General features: G+C 50.2%; 1 protein-coding gene across 1 annotated transcript; it reads left to right on the forward strand.

Annotated features, from left to right (window-relative positions):
• The first annotated feature begins 1,855 nt into the window (after positions 1 to 1,855).
• On the forward strand, positions 1,856 to 15,846 carry SLC22A14 (solute carrier family 22 member 14). Its single transcript, XM_061195254.1, has 10 exons — positions 1,856 to 2,425; positions 3,144 to 3,247; positions 3,463 to 3,617; positions 4,553 to 4,721; positions 9,939 to 10,059; positions 10,330 to 10,427; positions 10,680 to 10,894; positions 12,687 to 12,840; positions 13,507 to 13,710; positions 15,517 to 15,846. Exons 1-10 carry the CDS (start codon positions 1,910 to 1,912, stop codon positions 15,683 to 15,685), a joined length of 1,905 nt encoding a protein of 634 aa, XP_061051237.1. The 5' UTR covers positions 1,856 to 1,909; the 3' UTR covers positions 15,686 to 15,846.
• Positions 15,847 to 21,976: the final 6,130 nt, after the last annotated feature.

The raw sequence follows: 21,976 nt of genomic DNA on the forward strand, positions 1-21,976 counted from the left end.
GGCTGTTATTTCCTATCAACATGTTGAAGATACTCTTCACTCTCTTCTGGTTTCCTTCTTGCTTAACAACTTTTTGTTATTTCTTTAAAAAAAGAAAAGAAAAAGAAAATTCAAAAGTCTTAGAGTTAAACAATGAGTCTTCAACATTATAAAGCTATTTATAACAGTAATTAAAGTAGTGGTAACATTTTACCCTTATGAAAACGTCACAGACTTCAAATCACAACTTGGATCCTCAATGATTCAAGTGTTTTATCTTACACAATATGGGTTTGGTCAGTTTTAAGATAAAATTCCTCCAGATATGTTGTCCACAACTTTCGTTTCTTAACAGAAGTCTGTAGACACGGCTCATTTGTCCATGATCTATCTTCTCTCTAGATGTTTTTGAAAATCTTTTCTTTGTCACTGGTGTTCCGCAGCTTTGTTACAGTGGGTTTCTCTTTTATTTATCCTGCTTGGGATACACTGTTTCCTGATTCTAAGGATTCATGTTTTTCAAATTTTAGAAAATGGATTGCTTTTATCTCTTTAAATATCGCTTCTCTCTTTCTCCCACTGGGCCTGCAACTAGATGAACGTTAAATCTTCTGTCTTCTAATTCATCTTTGTGTAGAATATATTTAACCTTCCCTTTAGTGTGTTTATTTCAACAACTTGTTATTCAATAGTTTTTACTTTTAGAAGTTGTGTCTTCCCTCCAAAGGTGTCTGCTTTTTGCCTCTGGTTATAAGTCCATTTCTGTAATTATAACTTCCACCTCTTACTCTCAGAATGACTTAACTTCTTGTGGGTTAGATAATATTTGTTTTGAGCCCTTGGCTTGATCTTAATCTGTGAGAGCCTTGCAAGCTTAGTTTGGAGAAATTTTCCTTCAGAGAAGACCTGCATCTGCTTTTGCTGGTAGCCAAGGGGTGCCCCAACCCAGAACCTCTTCAGCCCCGCTTAGTTTCCCCACTTTGCTGCTGTTCCAAGGTAATATCCTTACAGTCAGTGTTGCTACCTCACTCCTCCCCTCCGCCTGCCTTTCCAGCTTGGCTCTCTGCTGCTGTCTGTCACCCTACCATTTTGGTGCCCCATGGCACCAGCCCTGTCTCCTCACCTCTGTGGCCAAGGCTTACAGCCACCCACCTTGGCCTCAGTTCATGGCCACTTCAGAGCCAGATTTGTGTGTGTGTGTGTGTGTGTGTGTTTCTTTTGTTTTTTTAATTAATTTATTTATTTTTGGCTGCATTGGGTCTTCGTTGCTGCGCGTAGGCTTTCTCTAGTTGCGGGGAGCAGGAGCTACTCTTCATTGCGGTTCGCAGGCTTCTCATTGCGGTGGCTTCTCTTGTTGCAGAGCACGGGCTCTAGGCGCACGGGCTTCAGTAGTTGTGGCTCGCGGCTCTAGAGCGCAGGCTCAGTAGTTGTGGCGCACGGGCTTAACTGTTCTGCGGCATGTGGGATCTTCCCAGACCAGGGCTCGAACCCGTGTCCCCTGCATTGGCAGGTGGATTCTTAACCACTGCGCCACCAAGGAAGTCCCTGTTTTGTTTTTTTTAAGGAATGGTCCCTGGAGACCTCTCCTACCTTTTGCAAGACTGGTGGTGCCTCAGTGTGTGTGTAAACAAAGTTTCCATTGTGGGGAAGTTGCAGGAGAGCTCCTCAGAACTTAGTCATTCATGATTACAGAAGCAGAGCATTTTCTAAAACATTAAAAAATCTTAAGTGCTCTATACACATCAGGGACGGGTGGGCCAATGGGGGACAAATTAAGAAATTTCAGAAGCAAAGGAGGGAAGTACAGAGAACATCAAGGTTGGAATCCAAACTGTTTCAAGCCAGTTTCTGGCCAGTGCCTCCCACGCTGGTCTCTGATATCTGAAAAGTGGTGTCAGTGAAGACTGAGCTGCATCCTCTCTTTGAACAGATGGCAAAGGAAAACAACTTCAAGGTAGAGTTCAAATCCCAGCATCATCTCAGGAGCTTCCACCAACATGAGGCAGCAGAAAGCCCCCGTTCCTGTTCTCTGGACATGCTGTTATGCAGATTGAGGGCCATAGAAGCCAAGCAAGATGATAAGTTTGCCACCATCATGGATGCAGTAGGGGAGTTTGGCACATTCCAGCGGAGGCTGGTGGCCTTCACCTTCATTCCCAACATCCTGTCTGCCTTTTTCTTGTTTGCTGACCTCTTCGTGTTCACACCACAGAAGCCCTATTGCAACACCAGCTGGATACTGGCAGTGGGCCCCAACCTGCCGGAGTCTGAGCAGCTGAATCTGACCCTGCCCCGAGCACCCAATGGCAGTTTCCTGACTTGCCTCATGTACTTGCCTGTGGACTGGGATCTGGATTCTATCATCCATTTTGGGCTCAACCGCACAGACTCATGTCAAGACGGGTGGATCTATCCTGAGGCCAAGAAGCGATCACTGATCAATGAGGTATGCCTTGTCCTGAGTCGTCTGTAGCTAACCCAGGACCCCAGAGATTTGCCCTCAACCTCACTGAACAGGTGGGGAAACTGAGGCTCAGGGAGGGGAAGCAATTGGCCCAAGGTCAACCCACAGAGGCAGGGCCAGGGCAGAAACAGGATTCCTGCTGCCCAGCCCTGGTCTTACAGGTCTTAGCCAGGAAGCTAGAGTAGATTGGGGAGTAGGGACAGATGTCAGGTGGCAGGGTTTGCCACCTGCCGAGAGAATTGCTTCTGTAGTTGTGGCTCTGCCCTCTGAAATCACAGAAATTAGGGAACTGGGGAAAGAAGCATCTTTGATCTGGTACCTCTTATGGAGTTTCTCAGCCTAAGCTGCTACCTGGGCCCTTCACAGCACAGACCTGCCCAGTTTGATTCTCTAGGGTGAGGCCTAACATCTGTATTTGGGAAAGGGTCTTGGGTGATTCTGGCCTTTGATCGGTTACCTCTTCACCCAACCCCCTTCTTGGCCTGTGTCTCTGGTCCCTCTCTCCAGGCCTAACTCCTAGAGTCTGCCAGATGCAGGATGGGATGCAGAGGTAACAGAGCTGAGGCATGCTGCACACACAGTTACCTGCCCCTGTCCCAGGCCCCTTCTGCCTAAAGGCCCACCCTGGGTGGAGGCTCAGTGTCGACCTAGAAGGCCCTGGGTGGAGGCCTGTGGCCAATCCCTGCATGTAACCCCCCAGTTTGACTTGGTGTGTGGCAAGGAACCGAACCCGGAAATCGTGCGGAACATGTACTTGGCGGGACTCTTGACAGGGTCTTTCCTCTTCGGGTTCATAACTGACAAGTAAGTCTTCCGGAGCTCCCTCTGGGCCCTGGGACACCCCTGCCTCCTCCTTGTGGCCATTCAGAGCCGAAGAGTCTCAATTTAGGGGAGGCAAGGGTAGGGGCCCTCCGGAGGCGGGTGTAGGCTCGGGGCCTGGTCCTGGTGCTGGGAGCGGGCTGGGGCCAGCCACATAGGTCCATGCACTTGGCGCAGTCTCCCCTCCCTTCCATGCGCAGGCTGGGCCGCCACCCAAGCATCCTGCTGTCGCTGCTGGGGCTGATCATCTTCGGCTTCGGGACAGCCTTTGTCAACAGCTTTCACCAATATCTGTTCTTCCGCTTCGGCGTATCCCAAGCTGCGGTGGGCTACGCCATCAGCAGCGCGTCTTTAAGTGAGGCGGGGGGCGGGGCGCAGGGCGTGGGGGCGGGGGCGCGCGGGTACCTACTGGGAGCCCGCAGGACAGGGGGAGTTGTGGCCCAATCAGGCAGGCTGTGGAGGCCTACAAATGCCAGAGAATCTGTGCCCACACTGCCCTTGCACCGTCATCCCCCTGGTACCCCACACATCCCCCCTTCATACCCCTTGCTTCCCCCACCTGGGCCAGGTAGCAGCTAAGCCCTCTATATGCATTGCCTCCTTTCATCCTGGCAACTGTCTATTCGGTAGGCACTAATCTATTATTCCTTTAGCTCAGGAGGATACTTGAGCCTCAGGAAGTTAACCAACTTGCTCAGGGTCACACCGCAGTTAAGTGAAGGAGCTGGGCTTCCACCCCAGGCCTGTGTGATGCAAAATTCCCAAGTGCCCGTACATTTATTCAGCCTCACAGCTGCCGTGGCCTGGTATGGAACCTGCTGGGGAGCCCTGCTCCCGCTTCTCAGTGGGAAATTTGCAGAGCCCAGCCAGAGGGAACTGGGTCCTCCACAAAGGCCGAGGTCTAGGTGGCCAAAGCACTGATGCACTAAGAGCCAAGACAAGGACAGTGATGTCTTGCCTTGCCTGTGTCAGGCCACATGTGAGGTACTGTACCCAGGGCCAGGGCTTCTCAATGACAGGCGTGTGGTCAGGGGGGAGGTGTTCAGAGGGAACAGCCAAGTTGAGGACAGACTGGAGGCTATGTCTGTGGTTTGGAGCTCAGGCAAGTGTGCCCTGGGGGCGCAGAGGCACTCTGCCTGGCTTTGAAGTGCTGTCTCTGGACCCGGATCCAGAGCAGGCAGAAGAAACCCAGTCCCTGAGCAGGGCTGGGGCATCTCAGAAGGCTGGGGGCAGGGGCAGCCCTGGGTACCCTGAGCTGATTATGATTTTGTCCTCTTGGCCTCTGCACAGTCACTGAGTGGCTAGTGGGCATGCACCGGGCCCACGCCATCATCCTGGGACACTGCTTTTTCGCTATGGGGGTCCTATTCCTGACGGGACTTGCCTACAGCCTTCCCCACTGGCGGCTGCTGTTTCTGGTGGGTGGGGCACCTGTGTTCCCCCTCATCTCTTATATCTGGTGAGCAAACGAATACAGGGCATGCACAGGGATGGGTCTGATGGGCTGGAGATTGAGGGGTGTGGAGGGTCCTTGAAGGGCTGGAGTGGGTGGGATTTTCCCTGGGAGAAAGTGTATGGGATGAGATGAGAAAGAGCCAAGGGCAGAGCCTCTGGAACCCCAGCATTAACCCCATCAGAGGAAATCCTCAAAGAGATGTCAGAGAGGTGGTCAGAAAACCAGAAGGAAAGGTGTTGAAAGGCAAGAGTTCAAGGACAAGGGAATGGTCAGGGTTGAAGGCAAGAAAGGTGAGGCTGGAGAAGGGTCTGTTGGCCTTAGTGACCTTGACGTGGCTTCCATGGAGCGTCAGGAGGTTGAGGAGTGAGGAGGAACTGAAAAAATATATCCATCCAGGAGGTGACACTTTCCCAGTGCTGGGCTGAGGCAGGCAGGGGGAAAGTGAGGACGTCTGTGGGCAGCCAAGGCAGAGTCAGGGAAGGGTCTCTGAGGTTTTTAATTGTAGGGGGGTCACAGACCTGAAAGACTGAAGCTATGAAGGGGCAACTGATGGAGCAAAACTTGCAGGAGTAATGAGGAGGGACTGGGCACAAGAGCAAGATGGCACTGCTTACTATGGGCAGGTGGCAAAAGGAGAGGAACGGAAGAGAAGGCAGATGGGGAGGTGAGAGGGAGCAAGCTGAAATCACCTTGTTAAGGGTTAGGCAGTTCTGGGTGAAGAAATGATCATATTGAATCTAGACATGATCACATGTTATCTTTACAAGATGGGCGTGAGTCTCATGTCCCAGAGGCTGGAGAGAGGGGTGAGGGAAGAGGCTTCAGGGAGTCAAAATAACTTGCCCAAGGTCACACAGCTAAAAAGTGGGAGACCTGGGATTTGACTCTGCCTGTCCGGCTCCAAAGCCCCTGCATTTTAACCACTGCACCGTACACAATATGGATTGTAAGAATTGGGGTTACCAGTTAAAAGTGAGGGCACATAGGTGGCTTAGAGACCTTCCAAATTGTGCAGAAGCTGGAGACCAGCTTTAACAGTCGTTGAGATACCCCTAATGAGTGTGAGGACCTGGACCCAGCTGATGCCAGGTAGCATGGCATGTAGCTGGGAAAGAGGGTTTCATGACTTGATTATTTTTGTGTGTGTGTGTGGGGGGAGGTATAGTTGTTTTACAATGTTGTGTTAGTTTCTACTGTACAGCAAAGTGAAGTAGAGTTCCCTGTGCTATACAGCAGGTTCTTATTAGTTATCTATTTTATACATATTAGTGTATATATGTCAGTCCCAATCTCCCAGTTCATCCCACCACCATCCCCTCATGACTTGATCTTAAAACATTTTTTTAAATGTTATTAATGCAATTGATGCATATGGTTAAAAATTAAGTAGTATCAAAAGGTTTGTGATGAAAAACAAGTCAACAATTTCAGCTCCCCTCAGCCCTCAGATGCTTTCCCAGAAGCCATCACACTGATCTCCCTTAGGGCTTTCTTCCGGCCGATGTCTACATAGTTCTACATTCTATGAGTAGACAGCTTATTGAATGGGACACAATTTTTCTTCAACCACTACCTGCAGACATGTCCTGTCAGCTCTCCCTTGCCTGACACTTGACAATATCTTGGGCAGGTTGTATCTCTTTCCCATCATTCTTGGTTGTAAGAAAAAGTCTCATTTTGATCATTAAGCTTCACTGGCAGTCATTAAAAAATCCAGTCATGTCCCCATTTAAAACTTGGTCTTATATCCAGTTCACACCTTCTCCCTGGTGGCTAGGTAGCTCAGCCTAGTCCGTTCTGACCTTTGCTTTCCTCCTCTGTCTCCCTGCTCTGATATTCCAGGTTCCCAGCATCAGAGAAAAACGACAAAAGATGTGTTATCAATGGTCAGTGTCCTCCGTAGGGCAGATGTTCAAATGCCCCAGGAGCCCATCTGTGGGTCTTCAGAGTGTTGGCATTTCCAAATGCTCCAGGCACTGTCTTTGTGACCTCCTCCAGCTCCTGTCCCTAGCAGTTCACCCCATGGCCTCTTTCTGCAGAGGTCTTCTCGCCCTAGCACATGAGGTGCCTTCAAGACATCAGGGTCCACTTGGCTAAAAACTCATTGGCCCCCACCCCCCAGGCTGCCACTGTGGGCTGCTGCCACCAACCTCCTGCCTGACCATACCCAGAGGGAGAAGGAACCCCAGTCTCTGGGTTTGTGTAAATCCTCCAAATTCAGGAGATACACAAGGACTCTACCAGAAACTCTTCTGTCTAGAGTACAGGTACCAGGGCAAGGCCACAAGTTTCTGAATCAGCCAGCTCCAGCCAGAGGATGGAAGGACAGACTCCCTTTCTCTAAGGCAGTGCCCCTCACCAGGCTTGAGTTGATGAGCAACATGGGGAGGGGAAGAGATTCAAGACCCTCTCACTTCCATGAACAGGAAATTTCCAGCCTTTCTAGGTGGCTAAGGGAGGTGGCTGCTGGGCTGTTTTGTATTATTATTATTTTTTTAATAAGTCCTGTCCTGAATGTGGTAACACCTCTCTTTAGAAGGTGAGGTTATCAGCCATTCTTCCCAGCCTTGGGACTTAGCTGAAATTCCAGGCAAAAAAGTTCCACGTTACATTCGATTATACCTCTCTTCCTTTTCTCTGATTTCATTTTTTTCGTGATAGCATTTGGATTTTTTTTTTTTTTAATTTTTTGGCTGTGTTGGGTCTTCGTTGCTGCGCGCGGGCTTTCTCTAGTTGCGGCGAGCGGGGGCTACTCTTTGTTGTGGTGCGCGGGCTTCTCATCGCGGTGGCTTCTCTTGTTGCAGAGCACGGGCTCTATGCGTGCAGACTTCAGTAGTTGTGGCACGTGGGCTCAGTAGTTGTGGCTCGCGGGCTCCAGAACACAGGCTCAGTAGTTGTGGCGCACAGGCTTAGCTGCTCTGCAGCATGTGGGATCTTCCTGCACCAGGGCTCGAACCCGTGTGCCCTGCATTGGCAGGCGGATTCTTAACCACTGAGCCACAAGGGAAGCCCTGGAATTTGTTTTGTGAAAATAAAACTGCGAAACATTCTCAAATGGTTTTTTTTTTTTTTTTTGGCCACGCCGCGCATGGCATGTGGGCTCTTAATTTCCCAACCAGGGATCAAACCCGTGGCCCCTGCATTGGAAGTGCAGAGTCTTAACCATTGGACCGCCAGGGAAGTCCTCAAGTGGTTTTGAGGATACAAGTTAGAGTTTTCTTTTTTCTCTCCTGTCCCCTACATTATCTGTGTCCTCTGGGGTCCATTTTTTTCGACTTATTTTGGGCCCTTTTTGATTGGGGAGGTTTTCTTTAATATTTGGTGACCTTGCATCATCCCTTCATATTTAAGAGCAAGTCACTAAGAAGCTAACTGGGGGGGGGGGGGGACTGAGCAGGAGCTCATTGACTGGTCATCCTTTAGGGCAATAGATTGCAAATTGATTGGAGCATCAGAATCACCTGGGGACTTGTTAAAACATTGAGGATAGGGCCCTGCTCCCAGAGTTTCTGGCTCAGTAGGACTGGGATGGGGCCTGAAGACCTGCATTTCCAGCAGGTTCCCAGATGATGCTGATTTGGTTGATCCACTGATCACACTTTGAGAACCACTACTACTGGATGATCAAATGTCAGGTACCTTTTCCCTGAGGGATCCCAAAGCCAGTGAGTTGCCTGGCTCAGGCTGCTCTGCTCCACAGCGGGGCTGGAGGCTGGTACTCTTGTTATCATCATGGGACTTCTGCTCAGTTCCCCTGTTTACCCTCAGCCTTGTCCCTGCTATTGACGCCTCTCTTCTTCCTCAGCCTTGATGCCAAAAACTCGGCCTCTGTGCACCAGTGCCAAATTGAATTTCAGAGACAGAGTTTTGTTTGTTTGTTTGTTTTTGTTTTTTGGCTGCATTTGGGTCTTCACTGCTGCATGTGGGCTTTCTCTAGTTGCGGCGAGCGGGGGCTACTCTTCGTTGCGGTGCGCGGGCTTCTCATTGCGGTGGCTTCTCTTGTTGCAGAGCACGGGCTCTAGGGCAGCACGCGGACTCAGTAGTTGTGGCACGCAGGCCCTAGAGAGCATGGGCTTCAGTAGCTGCTGTGCACAGGCTCTAGAGCACATGCTCAGTAGTTGTGGCATACAGGCTTAGTTGCTCCGCGGCATGTGGGATCTTCCTGGACCAGGGCTCGAACCCATGTCCCCTGCATTGGCAGGCGGATTCTTAACCACTGTGCCACCAGGGAAGTCCCTTGGTGACTTTCTTAAGGACAGTTTTGCAGCCTTAGAGTGGAGAAGGATAACAGGGTGACTGGTTGCTGGCCCCTGGGGTGGGGGGAATAGGAGCAGGGGCAGGTAGAGGGATGACATTGTCTCTAGAGTCCTGGGTGTGTGTGTACAATGACCAGCCACAGAGTCCAGGCTGGGGCGGGAGGAGGGACAGTTGCAAGAAAACAGCAGGGGCTGATGGCATAGTTTTGTCAAGAGTGCCTTATCAGGTTCATACTAGCTCTGACTCTGTGACCTTGGGCAAGCCCTTACTCCCTGAAGCTGAGAATAAAATGGGAATAATCATACTAGGTCCGGGCTTGGGGGGGGGATTAACAAACTGATAAGATAAGGGCACTTAAGAAGTGCTTTAAATGTTAATCTGTGTGGATTCTTCAACCTGGTAGCATTGGGAAGAACCAAGGGCCTAGGGTTATTTTGAGGTCAAAGGCAATGGGAGGTGTGGCTGGGAGGAGATGGGCCAGAGTGGAGACCTCCATTCACCTAGGCAGGGGCTGGGCCCTGGGGTCAAACCTGGGGTCCTACCCCCATACTCTCCAGGCTATTAGGAGATGGAGAGGAAACAGGAGAATTCCCCAACTGCAAGAACGAGGCTCTAATAGAGGGTGTGGATGGGGAGGACAGTATGCCTGGCAGGTGGGGACAACCCCCAAGATATAAAACAGCTCTTAGAGGTGGCTCTGAGGGAAGGAAGCTGTAGTGCAGAGGCAGCCAGTGGGCAGGGAGTCACTGAGCAGCAGTGGGTACTGTGTATGGCTTGGGCAGGGGATGGGCTGACTGCCGGGGGTGGGCATGGGAGGCCAAGGTTGATGGTCGCCTTCAGGGCCTCCAACATCTGATTCACCTCATGCTGGAGCACGATGGCCACCGCTGAGGCTGGGATGGTGCCACCGTGGGTCTGCGGGGCATCTTGGAGTGATGGGTAAGAGAGGGGCGGGCCATGCAGGATTCTCCCAGAGTCCCCACGGTGGCTGATGATGAAAGGGAAGCTGAAAGAGGCCAAGCAGGTACTGTGCTATGCAGCTGGTGTGAACAAGAAGACCATTCCTTTAAGTCTGCTGGATAAGGTAAGAAGCTTCAGGCCTGGAATGGGACCAGGGCAGGGGGCTATGCAAGGGCCTCTTCCCTCCTCATCCTTTCAGGTGGGACCTCGGCCCAAAGGGTGTCCCCAGCCCACTGCTTGAGGAGTATGGTGACAGCAAAATCAAGCCCTGCCAGGGGAAAGACAGAGGCCAGGCTGGCCCTGTGGGGGGCAGGCGGGCCTCGTGAGTCCTGTTGGGGGAAGGAGCAAGCTGGGGTCTCGGCCCTGCCTCTGGCTGGTCCTGCTTGGCCTGTAGCTGCAGCTGCCTGGAAAGAAGGTGACTACGGCCTCTATCCTGGACTTCTATAGCAACAGGCACCTCCGCAAGGTGACCTTGGTGCTGTGCAGCATGTGGTGAGTACCCAGCAGGGACTGCGAACGGCCTTGCAGGCCAGGGGTACAGGGAGACAGTGGGCGTGGGCAGGCTGCAGGGGGAGCGTGGCCTGAGGACCCTGGTGCAGCCTGCAGAACCCAGATCTCTGTGCTCATTTCTCTCCTCCACTGCCGCCCTGCTGCGCTCTCCTCTGCCTCTGTCCTTATTCCTGGCCCCGGCTTCCTGTGTGTGTCTTCTTCTCTAAGTGTCTCTCTTCTGGCAATGAATTCCAGGTTTGCTATCGGTTGCAACTATTATATGCTGAGCCTCAGGATGAAGGAACTGGGAGTGAACACCCACTTCACACAAGTGATTCCTGGCATGATGGAGGTGCCCGCCCGGCTCTGCTGCGTCTTTCTCCTTGAGCAGCTGAAGAGGAAGCGAAGCCTGGTTTTGACTTTCCTCCAAGGTGCCCTCATGTGCTTCCTTAGCCTTCTGCTTCCCTCAGGTACAGCTTCCCCTAACCTCCCACTTCACCTCCCCGATGGCAGCCCCAGCCTTCCGGCTTCCTCAAACCCCTCCCTCCTGCCTCCTGCCCCTATCCAGCCAACAGAACACCTTGGCAGTTAGCCTCATGCATCCACAGCCCACCTGCCCTACAGAGGCCCCGGCACGTCCTGAGCAGGGGCCATTCACTAGAGCACTGCCCTCTTGGAGGGGAGGCGGGTATCCCAAACAGGGTGCCTGCAGCTCCCGGAGGCCTGGGAAGGGAGGACGTGCTGTCCAGAGGAATCGTCCTTGTGCAGGAGAGCGGGCAGCCTTCTTCTGCCTGATTCCAACTCCTGTCAATAATTAAATGTGAACAGATGCAGCAAAAGTAGTTCTTCAACTGCTACCCCTGCCCTGTCTCATCTGTAGTCTCACCAGGAAAAAATCACTTGCCCACTGAAGATTGAGCGTAACGTTGGGCCAAACTCTCAGGAGCAATTCTTGCATGGAGGCCACTCCTTCCCAGGGCGGGCACAGTGCCCTGCGCCCTGTCAACTCAGAACTAGGAAAGGAAATGGGAGGGTGGGCTGGCAATATTTTCAGAATTTCAAAGAACCCTAAGACAATGCATATGCTCCAGGTCACAAGGCTAGAAGAGTGTGGCAGGGCTGAGGATGTGAACATTAAGATGTCAGTGTTGGGAATATTCTGCCGGCCCAGTGGTTAGGACTCTGAGCTTCCACTGCAGGGGGCCCCGGGTTCAATCCCTGGTCAGGGAGCTAATCCTAATCCTGCAAGCCGCGTGGCATGGCCAAAAAAAAAAGATGTCAGTGTTCATTCACCTGATCAGAATTGCTGACCACGAGCGCCCCCTCAGCCGCTGGGGCCGGGATGGCGGAGCCTGCATCCGGGGTCCACCTCAAGGGGTTCCCTCACTTTCCCTGGGGTCTGGAATTTTGTGTGCCTTGACCTGGACTCTTCCTCTCCCAAATGTTGGCAGTGTTGACAGGCTAAAACAAGATGGAGGAAACAAAGCCATTGTTCAATTTCTATTGTTTCGTGGTTTTTTTAAAAAGTGGGTCTAATAGTGAGTCAAGCAGAAATGCCTGAAACTCTCAAATGTGTGAGAGAAACTAGGAGGAAAATCCCCAATATATAAAATTAGATCTCCGATTTCATCCCAGAGCCAAGTAAAGCCAGACCCAAAGTGGGGAGTGGGGAGGCCTAAGGCAGGGTCCAGCAGAGGCTGATAGGGAAGGAGCTGAAACTCCTGGCACCAGGTCAGTGAGCAGGGGGTCCAGCTCCCGGCTTCCCAGGCCTGAGGAAGGGCGTTTCCCAGGATCTTTTCTTCCTCCTCCAATGTACGTGTCTGGAGTTGGGCATCCCGGAATGTCTAGCTGTTCAGGCCCCAGGGACCAGGCTTGCAGAGGATGAAGGGGAAATGGGGAGAGCCCTGAGCAGGGAGCCCGGCACACAAGGCGCAGGCCTGGGGCTGAGTGGATGCTCCAGGAGGAGCTGGCCGTGGGGTGGGTGAAGCTGTGTCTGGGTGAACATGTGGAAGACAGGGAGGCAGAGGTGCAACAGCTGAGTCCACACAGTAGATGGTGGCCTGAGAGGCCACAGAGGTCCCACTCCACTGACCAACTCTCCCACTGCAGATGTACTAATTACCGGCCTGGCTGGGCCTCTAGCAGACTGACCCTCCTCTGAGTCTGCTGGCCAGCTGACCAGGTGGTCTGGGTGGACCTTCAGATGCCTTCTAAGAGGGATTGAGGGAGGGCCGGTGGGCAGGCCCCCCAACCTGCCCTGAGGGAAGGATGGCCACAGACTCAGGTGGCCACATTGTCTGGCCACAGAGTTGAAATCCCTCTTGGTCTTGATAATCGTGCTTGGAGAGTTCAGCCTGGCCGCCACGGTCACCGTGTTCTACATCTACACTTCTGAGCTCCTCCCCACTGTCCTCAGGTAGGGGGCCTGGTGGGTGATGGCCATGGGGGCATGGGGAGTGTGGGGCAGTAGCAAGATGAATAACAGCAGCTGAGATTGGGCAATCACCTGGTGAGAGGCACCCTGCTAAGCGATTTACACGGGTTACTCCATTTAACCCTCACCAAAAAAAATCCCCCTAACACCATCATTAACCCTATTTCAGACGAGATCGGCACGTTCAGGGTGGTATGGCCGTAGACGATTAACCCTATTTCAGACAGGAAATCAGAGAGATAAGGGCACTGGCTCAAGGTCAAACATAGCAGGTGACCGAAGTGGGATTTGGACCTAGGCAGTCTGACTCCAGTCCCTGACTTGCACTGACTGCCTGAAATGTGACTGGGCCGCTCTGAGGTTCAGGCCCTTCTCCACGGGAGCCCTTGGTGATGGCTGCAGTATGCTCCTCCCCACCCACCCCCGCACACCCACGCTATGGTGTGTGGTCTTACTTTTCCCACTCCTGAACCCATGAAGAAACTACTACCTACCTTGCAACAGTAAAGAACTAAATTCTCCAAGGTTGCACAGTGAGTTGGGACAGGGTGGAGATGAGGGTGTGGGGTTTTCCCTAAAACCTTTTTCCACCCTACCCAGTCTCTGGGCCCAAGAAGCCCCCAAATGAACTTTCACCTCCCCTTCCAGGGCAACAGGTCTGGGGCTACTGACTCTGGTCTGGGCGGCTGGAGGTATCTCATCCTTGATAGTCGTCAACCAGAACATCACCATCCTACCCGTCTTTCTCTGCTGCATCTCAGCCTTCGTGGCTTTGTTCTTCTGTGTCAAGCTGCCAGAAACGCAAGATCAGCCCATCCCTGACAGCCTGGAGCACCTTCCCCCAGAGAGAAGGTAGGTGTGTGAGGCTTCTGGGCTCTGGTCAGAACAGGGCCTCGTTCTCAAGCACTGTCCATCCCTGCCCCTTTGCTAGAAGGGCCTATGATACAAAGGCTACTCTATGTCCACAGCAGACTCCCTAGCTCTACTGGATGCTGCCACGTGCCTCTGCCAGCTCCCACCCTGCCTGGCTCTCCTGACCCAGCCTGGGCCATGTCTTCTTCTCTCCTCATCTCCTGGTGCCTGTCTGGACTGGGGTGATGCCCTTGGAAATACTCAGGCCTCCCTCGCCTCCCAGGGCACAGGGGACTGGCTTGGAACCAGCTTTCTGAGTACCTCTCCATTCCTTTCTGAACTCCCAGTTCCTCACAAAGGACCCAGTCCTGATTTACGACTCTGGCCTCTTGGCCCCGGTAGCCCAGGACCCCATGTGAGAAATGGGCTCCACCCAACTGCTTCATGGGCACTTCTGGTCTCTGGTCTCCTAAGTGCCCCCGGAGAAGGCTTGTCATGATTGGTAGAACCATCCCTTCTGGGATTTGGGCCAGCAAAGCCCAGAACTCTCTTCCTGGACCTGAGCAACAGGGAGGGGCAGAGGCTGCTTGATGTCCTACAGGGCTCTGCTAATAGCACAGGGGCCTTTGGCCTTCCTCAGTCCTCCTCCCCACCATCCTCCTGCTCCTTGCCTCCTTTTGCAAACTCTCATTGACACCACCTGTGCTAGGCATTGTACCAGGGCTGGACTGTCAGAGGTAAGAGGTCCCCAGGCTTAAGCAAGCCGTAGTTTATAGGGAGACAGATATGCAAACAGTTATCACCAATGGACTCTGACAGAGGGATGTACAGGATGTATAGGGACCCCAGGAGGGAGGAACTTTAGTTTGGGGAGATGGGGCAGGTTTCCCAGAGAAAGTGATATTTGAGTAGGGCTTTGAAGGATGAATAGGCATTTTTGCCCCATTGTAGAGAGGGGGAGTGCCATGCAGCAGAGTGACAGCATAGTAGGTAAGAACACAGGCTCTGGAGCCAAAGGGTCTGGATTTCTATCTCTGCTAACACTTCCTAGCATGTGCACAGGGAAGTTACCTAATACTTCTGAGACTCAGTTTCTACATTGGCAAAATGGAATGATAACATAGTAATAATAATAGCTAACCTGTATGGAGCATTTACCATGTGTCAGGTCCTGTTCTAGATACATGCCTTTTCACATTTCATCCTAACAACCACCACATACAATAGTGACAGGTAGGTCCTGTCACTATCCCTCATTTTACAGGTGAGGAAACTGAGGCACAGAGAGGTAAAGACATGGAGCTGAGCCTTCCTGTCTCATAGGGATTTGGGAAGGTTACACCCATATAAAGCGGTTGGAGGAATTTCCTGGCGGTCCAGTGGTTAGGACTCCGCACTCTCAATGCAGAGGGCCTGGGATTTGATCCCTGGTCAGGGAACTAAAATCCCACAAGCCACATGGCGCGGCCAAAAATAACTAACTAATTAATTAATTAATTTAAAAAATAATAAAGTGGTTGGCACAGTGGCTCGAGGCAAGTGCTCAGTAAATGCTAATGATGAAGATGGTGGACAGCATCCCAAAGATGCAGAAGAGTGACGGGTCTGACTAGGGTTGGGAGACGGAACAGGTCTGCTCCTGGAGGTGAGGGTCCCTCACGGGTCGTGGCGAAGCTTGGCTGGGGACCTGCCAAGGTGTGGGAAAGACCCACCTCTCAGGAATGCAGAGCCAGGCCTGGCCGGTGCTGCTTTTCTCAGTTCCCAAAAAGATGCAGCTCATGAGTTTTTCTCCAATGGTTTCTTCAGGACCATGAGCGAGGACATGTCGAGCGAGGACATGTTATGTGACGATGTGACAGAGGAAGTGGCCAGGAACACCATTTTCAATGCCATGATGACAAATATGGACCAAGACAGTCTCTCCAACCTGTCTTTGCAATCTGAAGAAGAGGAAATAGACAAACAGGAGGACTGAGGGCCAGGCCCCCAGATGATCTCGGGCTGGAGTTGAGTGGCAGGATCTGGGGCTGTGGATCTCAAACCATGAATTCCGGTCCCAGTGCAGCTTGGGGGGGGCAGGGTCAGTCCTGCCCCGAGGCCAGCCCTGGAGATCCAAAAATGGTCCCTTCTCGGGGAGCTAGGGTGTGATTCATTCCAATAAAGGTACCATGTTGGACTTGAGACGACTAGGTCAAAATTGGCTGTGTCTGGAGGACCCAGAGGCCCAGGCCAGGAGGAGAGTGGTTCAGACAGGCTTCTCAGAGTCCTTAATGTCCTAGCTGACCTCTGAGGACAACGAGGAGTTGTCTGATTGGGGGGTGTGGGTGGGCCGTGTCTGTGAGGGCTGGGAGTGGGCAAGGGCGCCACTCGCCTCCACGCTGTCCACATCTTTTTTTTTTTTTTTTTTTTTTATTTATGGCTGTGTTGGGTCCCCGTCTCTGTGCAAGGGCTTTCTCTAGTTGTGGCAAGCGGGGTCCACTCTTCATCGCGGTGCGCGGGCCTCTCACCATCGCGGCCTCTCTTGTTGCGGAGCACAAGCTCCAGAAGTGCAGGCTCAGTAATTGTGGCTCACGGGCCTAGTTGCTCTGCGGCATGTGGGATCCTCCCAGACCAGGGCTCGAACCCGTGTCCCCTGCATTGGCAGGCAGATTCTCAACCACTGCGCCACCAGGGAAGCCCTGCCCACATCTTTTAGCCCAGGCATCCGCTAGTGTGGGTGGTCTTCCCACTCAGGTGCAGGCTGAGGACAGATTCCACAGCCCCGCCAGGTGTGTGTTCACCTGCCAAGGCAGGGGTGGAATGTAAAGGAATAATGAGAAATTCTCCCTTTTGTGCCCTGGCACAAGGGCCTTCTCACTCCCTCTTCTGCTCCCAGATAAGCTCAGCCTTGGGGATTACCTATTTCAGTCTCATCCTCAGGGAGTGGGGAGCGGGGTGTCTGCCCTGATGATTCCATCCTGGCTGACCTCTGACCTCCACCACCCTGAGGATAAGCCCTCAAGCCCCAGCTCACAGTCCTGACTGCCCTGAGGGTGAGTCTGCATTCCCAGCCAGCATGGGGGCTCCCCGAGGCAGGGCCCAGGACTCCTCATCCACTGGTCAGACCTGGAAACCTTTGGGTCAGGCCCTGGGCTCCACCTCCTCTCTCCCTGAGAGGAGAGTTCCTGAGGGTAGGGGCGGGCTCTTCTCTCCCTGCTCAGTTTATTTGGAAGATCATTCATTATCAGCTTGCAGGGAGGTGCTAACCGCTGGAGCTTCTGCAGGAAGGAGAGAAAAGAATGTCCGTCTTCATGGAGCCCGGGGTCTCCCGGGCAGAATTGGAGAGCAGGGCAGCAGGGCACAGCTTCTGGTACCCTGGCCCAAGCTCACTGCTTTGGGCGTGTGCACCCAAGCTTCAGGACAGCAAGAAGCTGGTGCCAGGCCTTCCTCTTAAAATATCATTTTCTTTTTTTTTAAATTGAAGTATAGTTGATTTACAATGTTATGCTAATTTCTGCTGTACAGCAAAGTGGCTCAGTTATACACATATACACATTCTTTTTTTTTTTTTCAATTTTTTTGGCCACACTGCGTGGCATGCAGGATCTTAGTTCCCCCAATCAGGGATCAAACCTGGGCCCCCTGCAGGGAAGCACAGCGTCTGGACCGCCAGGGAAGTCCTTACGTTCTTTTTTTTTTTTATGTTCTTTTCCATTATGGTTTATCCCAGGAGATTGGATACAGTTCCCTGTGCTATACAGTAGGACCTTGTTTATCCATTCTAAATGTATTAAAATATCATTTTCTGATTTCTCTGTTCTTTACCCAGTTTCCCAGGATTGCCTTCAAAGAGGGGTTTGAAGGGCCCAGAAAAAGAGGTCTCGAAAAGTTTCTGCTCACAGGACGACAGGATACTTTAAAGGCCTCCCTTTCTCTTTCTGTGGGAGGCCTGTCTATGAGCTCTGATGGCCAACATATTAGCTATGCTTAAACTCCTCATCTCACATTACTTTGCTGGAAGGATTCAGCCAGTACTGCAGGGAACAGGAGGAGGAGATGGGTCAGGACAGAAAACTGATGGGGCAGCATGGCCACAAGATGTGACTGTCGGTGAGACCTAGTACACCCCTACTTGACTTAGATATTCCTTAGGTGGCCAGGATTTGTCAATCAGTTCCAGATAGGACCTAGTTTGCTTATCTGATCAATGGCTAATATTACCTAGAGTTTGGCATTGTATACTTCAACAGACCATAGGCTAGCCACCAGCCAGATATGGCTGTCGAGGGCTTGAAATGTGGGTAGTCGGAGTTGAGATGTGTTGTGAGTGTAAAAAACACACTGGATTTCAAAGACTTAGTACAAAAACCAAACCAAACCCAAAAAATATGTCACCAGTATTTTTTATATTATGTGTAAAAATGATAACATTTTGGATATATTGAGTTAATATTAAAATTAATTGCACCTATTTTTTTAAACTTTTTTTAACGTGACTGGCAGAAAACTTAAAACTACACACGTGACTTGCATTTCCATAAATCTATTGGCCCCTTGGATTCCCTGTTTTGTGAAGTACTTGGTCAAGTTTCTTGGCCATTTTTTTTTTTCTGGCCACGCCGCACGGCATGTGGGATCCTAGTTCCCCGACCAGGGATCGAACCTGTGCCCCCCCTGCGCCCCCTGCATTGGAAGTGCAGAGTCTTAACCACTGGACTGCCAGGGAGGTCCCTCTTGGCCATTTTTGCTTTTTTCTTTCTTTCTTTCTTTTTTTAATATTTATTTATTTATTTAGGCTGCGCTGGGACTTAGTTTCGGCACGCAGGATCTTGGTTGTGGTATGTGGGATCTTTTTTTTTCTTTTTTTAATTTATTTACTTATTATATATTTATTTTTGGCTGCGTTGGGTCTTCGTTGCTGCGTGCAGTCTTTCTCTAGTTGCAGCGAGCGGGGGCTACTCTTCGTTGTGGTACGCGGGCTTCTCGTTGTGGAGCACGGGCTCTAGGCACTTGGGCTTCAGTAGTTTTGGCTCGTGGGCTCTAGAGCACAGGCTCAGTAGTTGTGGCGCACAGGCTTAGTTGCTCCGTGGCATGTGGGATCTTCCCGAACCCATGTCCCCTGCATTGACAGGCGGATTCTAAACCACTGCCCTACCAGGGAAGTCCCGGGATCTTTTTTTCTTTGTTTTCAGTCTTGGCATGTGGGCTTCTTAGTTGCGGCATGCATGCGGGCCCCCTGCATTCAGAGCGCAGAGTCTTACCCACTGGACCGCCAGAGAAGTCCCTCTTGGCCATCTTTGTCTGGGGTTGTCTGCTCTTGTTCTTACAGACTTGCAGGGGGTACTTTATAGGTTCTTGACGAGTCTGTTGTCAGTTATGTGGTTGCAAATAGCTTCTACCTCTTTGATTTGCCATTTCACTCTATCTAAATTTTTTTTACAGTTTCATATTTTAAAAAATATGGATGCCTAATTTTTCCACGATTCCTTGTTGGAAAGATGGTCTTTTCCCCACTGTTCTGAGTGCCATCATAAATCAAGTGATTGCATATGCGGATTTGATCCTGGGTTCTCTTTTTTGTTTCATTGGCCTGTTTGTCTTCTTGTGACAATGATCTTGGGTACTGTGGTGCATTGAAGTCTTGATGTCCAAAGGAGCAAGTTCTCCCACATTGTTTTTCTTTAAGAGGGTCTTGGGGGACCTCCCTGGCAGTCCAGTGGACCTCCCTGGCGGTCCAGTGGAGGTCCAGACCTCCCTGGTGGTCTGGGCTTCCAATGCAGGGGGCGTGGGTTCGATCCCTGGTCGGAAAACTAAGATCCCACATGCCACACAGCACAGCCAACAAAAAAAGGTCTTGGCTTCTCTTGGCCCTTTGCGTTTCCATATAAATCTTAGAGTCTGCTCATTAAGTTCCACACAAAAATGAAAAACACCTGTTGGGGTTCTGACTGGGATTATGATGAATCCATAGAACAATTTACAATGTTGAGTCTTCCCATCCAAGAACATGCTAGATCTTCTCTCCACTTATTTAGGTCTTCCTTCAAGTCCTTTGGTGAAGTTTTAGTTTATAGTGTTATGGTTTTCTCTATACGGGGTCTTGTATTCTTTCTTTATTCCTGGGTACCTGATATTTTTTAAGCTATTTTAAAAGCTATCTTTTGGTTTTGTTTTTTAATTTCATTTTCCATTAGCTGCTGGTATATAAAAATGCAGTTGACCTTTGTATATTGATTTTATATCCATAGCCTTGTTAAATAGATTATCTCTTCGTTTCCAATGTTTATGTCTTATATTTTTTTTTTCTTGCCTTACTGGACTAGTTAGCTCCTCCAGTACATTATGGTAAAGAAGTGGTATGAACTGGCATCCTTGTCTAACTCCTCATTTTAGAGAAAGCAAACATTTCAACATTAAGTGTGATGTTTGTTGTAAATTTGTTGTAGATAGCCTTAATCAGATTAAGGAAGTGCCTTACTATTTCTATTTTTCTAAGAGGTTTTTTTTTTTCTCCTTTGGATCTTAGTTGTGCTTAGTTGTGCATGGGCTTCAGTAGTTGTGGCACGTGGGCTCAGTAGTTGTGGCACGTGGGCTCCAGAGCACAAGCACAGTAGCTGTGGTGCACGGGCTTAGTTGCTTCACGGCATGTGGGATCTTCCCAGACCAGGGCTTGAACCCGTGTCCCCTGCATTGGCAGGCGGATTCTTAACCACTGCGTCACCAGGGAAGCCCCTTCTGTGACATTTTAAAAATCATACTTTCAAGGGGTTAGGATGTTTCTGGTTTACAATTCTCTGATCAAGATGGTCCATGGCTCAGGGGCCTGTGAGTTCATCTTGCCCTGGAGAAACCACCTGAGTTCATACATTAATGATGATGTCTACAACAGCAATTTTAGTACATGGATGATGTTATCATGTTATCAACAACAGCAGTTTTGATCATCAGATGCCTCTGGTTGATTAGTGTTCAATTAGCACAGGATTAAGGTCAGAGGGGACAAGAAAGGGGCTGAGGTCAGAGAGGACAAGAAAAGGAATAAAGTTTTGGACAGAGAGAGATTAATCATAAACCTGGCAAGGGAACTTGGTTTTAGGGGGCTCAGCTTCACTACAATGTGAATGATTCTCGAAAAATGTATGCTGAGTAAAATAAACCAGTCACGAGAGGCCACCTGTTGTATAATTCCATTTAATTTAAATGTCCAGAATAGGCAAAGCCATAGAGACAGAAAGTAGATGAGTGGTTGCCAGGGTTTGGGGAGAATGGGAAAGAGTGAACAATGGGATTTCTTTTGGGGGTCATGAAAATGTCCTAAAATTGGCTGTGACAATGGTTGCACAATTCTGTGAATACACTCAAAACCATTGATCGCGTGCTGTATTCTGAATAGGTTAATTGTGTGGTATGTGACTTATATATCAATAAGGATGTTAGTTTTTAGAAAGAGAGATTAGCAGAAGGCAGAGCGGTGAAGGGGCAGAGAGCAAGGTGCTCTCCTGCACCGCGAGGGTAGAAGGGCACATCATGCAGCTTTTCTGGAGTGGAGTTTGGCAAGATGTGCAAATATTTAGACTCTGTATACCTGTTGACTCAGGAATCCTTCAAGATTTACCCAAAGGAGAAGGTAATTATCCAAATATGAAAATATGTGTACACAAGGATGTTCATTGCAGCTTTGTTACATTAAAAATACAAAATTTTTGAATACAAACTTGAAGTCATTACTAATAGACACTACTGTTCAGATTAAATAATTAATACAATTTATGATAAAGCTCTATATTTACTGACATGAAAAGCTGTCCGTGACATAATGTTTAGGGAAGTAAGCAGTTTATGGAACTTCAGTGGTTATGTAAAATTCAGGCATTTCCTTATGCATAGAGGGAAGTTCATCAAAATGCTGAGTAATTTCTATAGCCCCTGAATTAATGGGGTATATTAGTTTCCTAGGGCTGCTGAAAAAAGTACCACCAACTGGGTGGTTTAAAATGGAAATTTACTTTTTCACAGTTCTGGAGGCTACAATCCAAAAATCAAGATTACTGTAGGGTCAATATTCCCTCCGGAGAGTCTAGGGAAGAATCCTTTCATGCCTCTTCTAGCTTCTGGTAGTTGCCCTGAGTCCTTGGGTGTGTATCTGTGTATATGACTAAATTTCTCTTTTCCTATAGGGATACCAGTCATTGGATTAGGGCCCACCCAGTACAAAGTCATTTAAATTTGATTACATCTGCAAAGACCTTATTTCCAAATAAGGTCACATTCACAGGTACTGGGACTT

The sequence above is a fragment of the Eubalaena glacialis genome, chromosome 7, assembly GCF_028564815.1.
Source record: "Eubalaena glacialis isolate mEubGla1 chromosome 7, mEubGla1.1.hap2.+ XY, whole genome shotgun sequence".
In the NCBI taxonomy this organism is placed as follows: domain Eukaryota; kingdom Metazoa; phylum Chordata; class Mammalia; order Artiodactyla; family Balaenidae; genus Eubalaena; species Eubalaena glacialis.

Excerpts from the sequence above, each read along its gene's own strand:
- SLC22A14 (XM_061195254.1), top strand. The coding sequence starts at position 1,910 with ATGGCAAAGGAAAACAACTTCAAGGTAGAGTTCAAATCCCAGCATCAT. Across the intron at positions 2,426-3,143 it reads AGCGATCACTGATCAATGAG|TTTGACTTGGTGTGTGGCAA; the intron begins GTATGCCTTGTC and ends GTAACCCCCCAG. Across the intron at positions 12,841-13,506 it reads CTCCTCCCCACTGTCCTCAG|GGCAACAGGTCTGGGGCTAC; the intron begins GTAGGGGGCCTG and ends CTCCCCTTCCAG.